The sequence below is a fragment of the Oryza glaberrima genome, chromosome 10 (assembly GCF_000147395.1).
Source record: "Oryza glaberrima chromosome 10, OglaRS2, whole genome shotgun sequence".
Taxonomy (NCBI): domain Eukaryota; kingdom Viridiplantae; phylum Streptophyta; class Magnoliopsida; order Poales; family Poaceae; genus Oryza; species Oryza glaberrima.
The window spans coordinates 16,827,655-16,837,492 of record NC_068335.1 but is presented as its reverse complement, the minus strand read 5'-3'; the positions used below and the strand labels follow the sequence as shown (position 1 = coordinate 16,837,492).

The following is a 9,838-nucleotide window of genomic DNA, read 5'->3' as shown; positions in this document are numbered from 1 at the left end:
GTAGTCTAGATGATAGAAGATCCACAGGAGGGTTTGTGATTTACTTTGGTCCAAATCTTGTATCATGGATTGCTAGAAAACAACCAACAGTTTCGAGATCGAGTACTAAAGCTGAATATAAAGCTATGGCCAATGCTACTGCTGAATTAATTTGGGTTCAGTCTGTTCTAGAAGAACTAGGGGTAAAGATAGCTCAGGCTCCAATTTTGTGGTGTGACAATTTAGGAGCAACTTATCTATCATCCAATCCGGTCTTCCATGCTAGAACAAAACACATAGAGATTGACTACCACTTTGTGCAAGAAAGGGTAGCAAACAAAATGTTGGATATCAGATTTATTGGTTCCAAAGATCAGATAGCAGACGGGTTTACAAAAGCTTTGTCTACACAGAATCTTCGGCATTTTATGTACAATCTTAACTTGGCCAAGTTATGATTGAGGGGGAGTGTAAAACAAAGTATATCTTATATTATCTTCTAGTTAGTTGCTCTAGCTAGATAATAGGGTAGTTGAGTTGGATAACATACAATGTAACAAATCTTATCACGTTGTTTGTAAGCCATGTCAAGGGCTCTTCTTGACACATATAAATACAAAGGTGCGGTCTCCTCCGGGAGGTGAAAACGCTTCCATCTTTACAGGAGAAGACGAGGGACCTCTCTGTGGTGGGCGGCACCGGCGACTTCTTTCTCCCACTCCGACTCCGCCGACGATCCTCACGCCTCCACTCCCTCCCAACGCACCTATCAATCATATATCTTTAGTTAATCTAGTTTGGTAGCTCGATTTACTTGTATCGGCTGAGATTCGCTTTAGGGTTTATGCTGGTACCGACTAAATCACTTTACTAGATTAGATTAGCTAAGGTATCCACCACTCGTAGAACCAGTGACAAGCCAAAGGCTTGATTGTTTAGATATTATGTTTGTTTGCATACTCTGAGTTGCATTGACCTTAGTCGTGCTTGGAACAATAATCTCTATCCTGCTTTCCGATTGCCAATAAGACTTTAATCGGGGTTTCAGCCGATGAGTTATATGGACGTACCCGGTTTTGTTATCGAGGGACGAAAATCGGACTGGGCGATAAATAGAGGGACCAAAGTGAAGTTATTCCTAGGAAAACTGACTGCCCCTGCTCCTGGTGTGGGCCGCCGAACTGGCCCATGGTTCGGTTTCCAACGAGATAACAGGAAGGCACGCAAGAAACAAGGGAGGAAAGGCAAAGCCGCATAATCGCATCGCACCAGCAAAGAGGGGAACAGAAACCCAAAGGTTTGGGTGTGGACGGCGGCGGGGCGCGGGCGGCTAATCGGTGATGGAGGAGGAGGAGGAGGAATTGTGCGTCTCGTTCAAGTGCTTCTGCGGCTGGCGCAGCAGATGCGGACCCAAGATCCCGCGGATCGCCCCGGGCACGGACTACCTCGCCGTACACGCCGCCGCCGTGGACGACGACCGGCCGCTGTGGTCGGTGCTCGTCGGCCTCGCCGCCCCCGACGTGCCGGGACACAACCTCCGCCTGCACAGGTTCCGCGTGGCGGCGTCGGGCCGCGTCCTCGGCGACAGCGACGGCCTCCTCGAGCGCTTCCTCGACATCGCCCCGAGAGACGACGCCGCCGAGGTGTTCGCCAACGCGTCCGCCGATCTGAGCAGCCGCGGCGACGGCCGGCTACTGCACATCATCTGCAAATCCTTGCGGCTCAGGACAACCGACGGCGACGGGGAGTACGGCTACATCCTGGATGATCTACACCTCGGCCGGAAGTACACACCGCTCGCCATCAACCTAGCCGACAAGACCCTAACCCCGCTCGGTGGCGACCTCCCTGTCGTTCCCGGCGAGCACTGGCCCATCCTCGCCGGCGGCGACGACTGGGCGCTGTACGTAGAGCGGCCATTCGACGATTATCTCCAGCTGCGGGGCACCACGATCCTCCGGATGCAGCGGCTGGACGCCGTCCGGCAACGCTGGGTGCTCGCCGCCGAGCACGAGTTCCCCTTCAAACAGAAAATCAGATTTAGTGGTGGAGTCCTCCAAGGCTATGTCTCCATTGGCAACAAGATCCTGGTGTCATGTCTCGGCCCCGTCTTCTTTGTATTCGACTGCTCTGATTGCACTTGGGCTCCGGTCTCGCTCTCTGGCGAGATCAACAATTACATCCCCTTGTGGTACAGCGCATCGTACGTGGAAGACGATGACACCATCTACTTCATCCGTTTTGGCACTCTCATTGCATACAAGTACTCACCGGAGAAGCCTTCACTCTCACCGCCGATGAAGGTGGCCACTCTGTTCCCCTTCAAAGAAGGGGAAGGGTTTGGCTGCCTCGTGCATCTGGTGGGCAGAGTCATGTGCGCTGTCTGGTTCGGCCATAGGCTCCCCTGTGCCTGCACCACGGGACACCTGTTGATCACCACTTTCATCGTCGACGGTGATCGCGATTCAGCTGGCTGCTTCACTCCCAAAGGTGTACAAATCTTGCACTCAACCTGCCGCAGGGTTGGGATATCTGAGAGTCATGTTGGGGTATCTGAGGTGTCCCCTAAGTATAAAATATTGGGTGAATTTGGTTTCTTACAGTAAGTACTTGACCTACTCCCGTATTTGCTTCATTAGCAACTACAGTTAGCAACTAGTCACTACTAGTTGGTTCTAATTCTTGTTCCGCCACTGTCAGTGCAATATGAGATTTGATGGGATTCGGTAAACACTGTAACAATTCAATATTGCAGTGAATTTGGATTAATTATTTTTCTTTGGTTTTGGTGAAATCCACTGATCAATGAGAATTGCCCTGCTCGTATTTGTTACTACTGCTATGAAATTGCTAGTTAGTTAGTTTGTTTGTCTAAGCTTTTTATTCCATCATGAAATAGGTTCTATCAGGAGAATGCAGATCAAGTGGATCCAACCTCAATACATCCAACTATAGGAGAGGCTGCCTATTCAGGGATTAAGGATTCCCCAAATATGCTGCCCTGCTGCAGGTATTATATTGCCCTGTAATTTCCGAGTTAAATATATAGGAACAGTATTACTGAATCTGGCAGTGAAACCTTCCTGGGTTTGTTGCTAGTTTGATGGGATTTAGTTGAAGCAAACAACCATGTCTGCTCTGCTTGTATCACTCTTTTCCCTCTGCACTGTTTACTTGAGTGTGTACTGATTGTGTGCTTCACCCATCTAACTCTTTGAATTTGCACGTGAGTTTGTTTTTTCCTAGGAGCTTTCTGTTACTGAATGTAGATGGGCTAGTGCATATCATCCGTTTATTGCTTTCCATATGGATTGTTGTGTTCATGTCTTTCAAGTTTACATGACTAACTTACAGTATCTCCTAATCTTATGGATATGTATATCCTATAGAATTTCAAGCTTCAGCTATGCTCCAAGTCATTATATGAAGTATGAACCTTCAGTCATCATTTAACAATTAACATTTTGGTGCTAAATATTAATTAGATTCTTTAAAAGCTTAAATTATTATGTTTACTAGTCCTGGTAAATATTCCTTACCTAGCTTCTATCGAGTTGCTAGGCAACATATAACATTTTGGTTGATAAACAACTTCTACTACAGGATGTTCTTAAAAGACGAAGAGGAGCGTAGAGATGATTTTGTGCTTGTGGATTGTAAAACGCCAACTGACACACATCTGTATGTCCTAGCAGACACTGCTTCTCGTTCACTGTTATATCGAGTCAGTATTTCAGATGGGAAGTTTGTGTGCCCTGATAAGATTCTGGAGGCACAGTGCCATGTGGACCATCACAAAGTAGATCAAGGCATTCCTGCAAATCACTTTGTGCGCATAGGATCAAAATTCTACATCATCCCTTCATCTCCAAGAAAAAAGATGGGCATAATTGATGATCAAGCTAACACGGTCCACTTTGTTCGAACAGAACACGATCTCCTGTACATCTTTCAGCTGTTTTCGTGGTTGGCCATCGTACAATTGTTGGTCTAGGTCACACTCTAAATGATGTATTTATCCTGACAAGGAATAAATGGCAATATCTCTGGACATCCTCGAGTTCATCTCTAGATCGGACTAGGAGTATTAATGTTTCTTCGAGTTCATCTCTAGATCGGACTAGGAGTATTAATGTTTCTGGCTTTGTTAACCTAGGTGGTACTGCTTTTATAGTGGCCGACGCCAAGACCAATGACTGTTTCTTACTTGACTTGATGGATCGAGAATGGCGTGTTGTCAGGCCACGAGTACCTTACCGTCTTGGCATGTTGTTTGGGAGATCTATATACATCGGGGGCTTCATTTACACACTGTGGGGAGGTGGCCTTGCTGCTTTTGAACTAATCAAGGAGGGTGACTTGTTCTACCTTGGAAAGCCTATCCTGTTCAGATCATGGAGGATGAGAGCACTTGGATCATGGAGAAAGACAATGTTGGCTGAAGATTTCAGTTGCATTGCTTCTGTTGGCAAGGATGATAAACACATTGTGTTTTGCATGGTTCATGGATCCCCTTGGCCTCCATTTCTGGGAAATAAAAAGCATAAAGTGACGATTGCAACGGTCCAAGTCACGATTGAACGAACTGGAGAAGGAAAAAATGAACCATCAAGGCGGAGCATGTTGATATCAATACTTCATCCATTGATCATGCAGGATGGATCCACGCTAGATATGCTTTTGCTCCATAGTCATGCTGAATCCTTTGGCGCTTAATCGTTGGAGGCTTAAGTTATGAGGAATATGTATTTACTGATGGTACGATCTACTTACTGCATGGCTTTTAGGCCGTTTTGTATGGATGGATCTTATGTACTCTTCTGGGCAAGATCTATATGTATGGATGATTTCTCATGTATAATCTGCTGGCCTGATCCCTGGAGTTTCTCGTGTAATGTTTGCTATAGTTTCACACATGGATGAACTTTATTGCATATGTGATCTCATATTAGTGCTCAGTTCTATGATAGGTCTGTAGAATCGGAATTCAGAACATGGTCTTATTCCTATATAGTAGATTCTCTCTATAAAGAATGACACATAGATTAGGAGATATGGGTGATTCATGTTTTTTTTTTTTTGAAAAAAAATGTTCTCAGTTGTTAATGAGCAAGTTGCTTTATAGCATCTTCGAGACAGACGCAAACCCTGTCTATAAACTAAAACTGGGAACAGATTTGGTAGATATTTGTCGGCAAATTTTATTTGACAAATATAAATATAGTATAATCATAGCATATAGTAGATTCTCTCATAATAAAACTGTATCTAACTTTAAAAAAAATCTTACGATAACATGTTTATGCGAAGCGGAGATCACGGGACCAAATCCCTTGTGCGTTGTGATTTTTTTTCTTTTCCATTTGCACTAATCTTAAAGCAAACCTAATGGTTGTTGTAACATCCGGGTATTTAGCTATTGTCTTAGTCATGCTAATGACTTGGTCACACTAACTGAGCGGTGTTGATTGAGCCCCGATGCTGACTAGGACCTATAAATATATTGATTGTTCTTTTATTCTGGATATTAAATGGTTTCTCGATTGTTTCCTTGTCATTTATTTATTTAGTCATATCCATATGCATCATTGAATTATTGTTAGTTAAAGTAAACCTAGTGAGGAGTGGGATAATTTAGTTGTGTTTCATGCCACCTTGCTGGACATGAATTATAGCATGGATTAGTCATCACTAAGAGAGGGGCACATATGCGCAATAGAAATCACCATGGAAACTATAGCACTTTATTCACAATTTATACCAATACAGTTTTGCAACCATCCATACATACATGCATATAGTTATATATTTAAAATCTTACACAGTATGCATCTCATATATATTGTACGTATGCATGGTTGTACAGCATCAACTGAACTCATACACTGCATACAAGTTTAAAGAAGGAAAATAAAATTTATAAGGAAATGCTGTGCTATATTAGAGTATACAATTTTATTCTAGGAGTGTTTTATTCTTGAATGCTTATAAGTTAACGGTCACGCAACCAAACAGTAATTGGTAGTCTTGCAAAACTGATCTTAAATTCTAGAACAGTTACAACTCAGTCCCTAATCTGAGAGTAATTTCTAATTTTACAAACCTGAGGGGCTTAAGTGAAAAGGTATAAAATATCTCAGATTTACTAAAAATTTCTTATAAGTTGTAAAGTCAACAATTTTACATTTTCTCCAACTGAACATGCAAGAGTGAGGTGTCAAAGCTAGCATCAGCCATACGTGGCCCAAGCAGGTGAATCACTAGCACCAAATGCACTGAGATAAAGCATGTCAATGTGAATTATCCAGAGTCTGGTAGAGCCAGCCTTGGTTGCAACGATAGACACCTAGCTGCAGCTAGCAACTCCCAGTAGTACAGCAGCCATAGTAGTAGTAAGATCCCAGCAACAGCAAGCAGTATCGGCTGGAAATCAGTGGAGATTGGGAGAAAGAGAGATAACCAACTAAAAGTTCTACACCTCAACCCCACCACAGCTCAACTATAGCATCCGTGGTCAAGCAACCAGAGAGAGGGAGAGAGACAAGGGAGTAGGAGGTGAAGCAATGGTTGCTTGAGATTTAGAAGAAGCAAGAAACTCAGGTCAATAAGCAAGATGGAGCAAAAATCAAGCAGGAGAATGAGCTTCAAGAGGAAGAGAATCACCAGTACCAGATCGAGAAAGATAGCAAGAAGCAGTCAAGAAGTACCTGGAAAACAAGAGACAAGAGGACAGGTACCTGATTTACATGTGGAGAAGGGGTTTCAGCTCAAGCTCAGGAGGAAGCAAGGGATTTGATCTCAAAAAGGTGCCAAACAAACTCTAGGAGGAGTAGCAACCTGTAGCAGTGCCAGCAGGATGCCAAGAATTAGGAATAGCAAAGAAATTAATTAACAAAAAGGAAGATTAATTGAGGGAAGCTCAAGAGGATTCAGTAGCCAGGAAATATCACCACCAAAATCAGAATACAGTTGAAGGTAAGATTGTCAAGCAGATAAATCAAGAAAAAATAAATAAAACATGGCATCTACTTTGATCTGTGCATGCTCTAGTATGATTAGAAGATATAGGTATGCATCTGCCTTCATTAGATATAAACAAGACCATTCATGATTTAATAACAGAACCATTGTTGTTTATCTATTTGGCGAGCATCATGTGCATATAGACCTAGGATCAAGAAATAGACTCATAAGTGAGATAGGCAAGGCATAAATATTTTAATCTGAGCATATACTAGTATGTGTAGGAGTGTGTGACTGCATATACATCTTTGTAAAAATTAAACTTAAGCATTCTATCTTTGAGGAAGATCAAAACCTGCACTTAAATTAGAGTACATCATATGCACTCAAGACAGTTTTTATGAGTAATTGGACAATAGAGTATCATCTTAAATTTAGGGGATTCTTAAAAAGGATAAGTCAAGTATAGATCAGCTATCTCACTACATAGTTAACAGCAAGAATTATCTCTGATGATCTACAAGTGCATTTGAGTTAAGGATTATATCTGTATATAGTTCTTTAAATCAATGCTCAGTGAAGCCATCATATTATATCTGTATATAGTTCTTTAAATCAATGCTCAGTGAAGCCATCATAGGACAATTTTGAATGCATGCATAATTAGAAATAATTATTGTTCTATTTAACCTCAAGAGCTTAAGATAAGATCAATATTGTGCTACTATTTCAAGTTAAATAGGCAGAGTATAAATGGGTAGACATTGATCTATTCTCAGTGTAGAAACTAAATAGAGCATCTAAAATCCATTAGCAGAATCATAGGTATCAATAGTAGGTCAGCTAGAAGAGCAGAGCATATTTAGAGAAAAGAATGGCATCTATAATGTACAAATATATCTTCAGTCTAAATATATGCAATCGTGGTTTATGAAATTATCAGGTAATAATAAGGTATATCTGAATAAAAACCATAACGTAGTCAGGTCATCAATAAGTCTGATTTCTCCCTGCATGAATAATTCAAATCAAATAAATCATATAGAGGCAAGAGGCAGTACATATAGGCAGTAGCAGTAAATTAGTCAACATTTATTTGTATTCAAGATCAGGTCTCATGGGTTATATAATTCCATTACCTATAGCATATATAAGGACATAATCAAATTAGTGTGATTTTAATTTCAGTAATAAAATTCATAGGTTTACATGTGAGCATTCGCATACATGCATCATCCAATCTAGCAAATCAATTGACCTAGAACCCTGCTAGAACTAGTAATTACAATCCATAGCATAGAGTCATCAAGTTGACCATTAGGATTAGTCTACAAGTATCATCAGTGCATCACAACCATAAATCAGTAGTGGATAAGGGGAAGAACAGTTTACCAATACAACACACTAGAGATCAGGGAGGAGATAGAAGAGAGGAGTCGAGGTGGTAGCAGCGGTAGGGGCCTGGGAAACTTCCCTAAATCCTTATCTCGCCGGAGTTGGCCGCCGGTTTCATCTTAGGTTGAGGAGGCTGGGGTTAGCTTAGGGGTAGATTCATGAGGAGTCACGGGACCGATACAGGCCGGCAGCGGCTGCGGGGCAGCTGCCGGAGGCAGGGAGCAGCGGCCGGCGTGAGGAGGAGCGGCGGTGTGAGCGGCGGCGCTGGGGAAAAGCGTGAGGGAGAGAAGGGGAGAACGAGAAAAAGAGAGAAGAGGAAGAATGTGAGCTTTTCTGTTCGCCTTTGTCATGTGGGCTGTATATAGGAGTACTATTGAATTTAAGGACTATTGATTATTGAATATAAATCTCTCTCAAGTAAAGTACAACTTCTTTCAATTAAAATAATTACTCTCTTAAAAATAAAAGTGTAATGATGTTTGTTTAAACACTAGGTATTTTATTCCAAAACTAAATTCTGTTATATAGATCATAGATCTTTACCGAATCAAAACATACAAATATATTTAACCATATTGAGCTTAAAAATACATGTAAGTCATCTAGTTGGGTCATGGAGTGAGAGTCGATAATCTATACTATCATAAATCAAGCATATTCGGAATTAGACATCTCATATGCATCGCACTGGCATCGACGTGCGCGGCTCCAGGGCACCGCCGCAAGGCCGCTCGCCAGCGGCGCACTCATCCTCGGGCAAGTGAGCACACCGCCGAGGGGGCATGCGACAGCGCCACCGTGCTTCGCCGTGCGCCAGCGCTCCGATGAGGGAAGGGAGGAGAAATGCCTAGGGTTTTCAGCGGGCCGGGGATGGACGGGGTTTTGTCCCTCCTACCTCGGTGCTCGGCCGTCCGATCGAAACCCTAGATATCGGACAGTCGGCTAGAGGCCATGGGCCAAACGGGCCAGGCCGGAACAGTCTGATCTAGGTCCCTCTAGCCGAAGAAAGAAGTCTATTTTCAGTCCCTATTTTTTCAGAAGCATTTACAATTTATGTTTATTGAGTGCGTTAATTCTAAGAAATTTAAACCAACGAAAAAATTGTTTAGAGAGTAGATAAGTGTATGAAATGCTTCTAAACATGTATCTTGATTTTTTTATGCTATTATGTTTTTTTAGAGGAAAACTGACTATTTCCATTAACCCATTGTCTCGACAGAATCGTCGATAACCAAATCCTCAACGCCAGGTGGAGTTCCATCCCAGCTGAGAACAGTATTGTCTGGGCTATTACAACCAATTGCAGCTGAAGCATCAGCCACCTTATTACATTCACATGGACAATAACCAACACGGAAAGAAAGAAAAGCCAAAGCAATAAACTTCTTCATTTGCAGGACCAAGCCACCTAACGCTGCAAAGTGGATGTTGCTCTCCTTCAGGGCTTGGACAAGCAACAGCGAGTCCGTCTCCAAGTGAATATGCGCTATACCCCACTGTG

General features: G+C 42.5%; 1 protein-coding gene across 4 annotated transcripts; it reads left to right on the top strand.

The window, feature by feature from the left end:
• Window positions 1-1,230: 1,230 nt before the first annotated feature.
• On the top strand, window positions 1,231-4,325 carry LOC127786382 (uncharacterized). Of its 4 annotated transcripts, none has more exons than XR_008019956.1 (3): window positions 1,231-2,469; window positions 2,879-2,989; window positions 4,136-4,266. XR_008019956.1 is itself a non-coding variant. In XM_052313780.1 (3 exons), exons 1-3 carry the CDS (start codon window positions 1,320-1,322, stop codon window positions 4,173-4,175), a joined length of 1,413 nt encoding a protein of 470 aa, XP_052169740.1. In that variant the 5' UTR covers window positions 1,231-1,319; the 3' UTR covers window positions 4,176-4,325. The 4 variants fall into 4 exon arrangements, 2 of the variants coding, with proteins under 2 accessions (XP_052169740.1, XP_052169738.1); XR_008019955.1 differs by lacking the exon at window positions 4,136-4,266 and adding an exon at window positions 3,583-3,731; XM_052313780.1 differs by having other exon boundaries at window positions 1,231-2,581; window positions 4,136-4,325.
• Window positions 4,326-9,838: the final 5,513 nt, after the last annotated feature.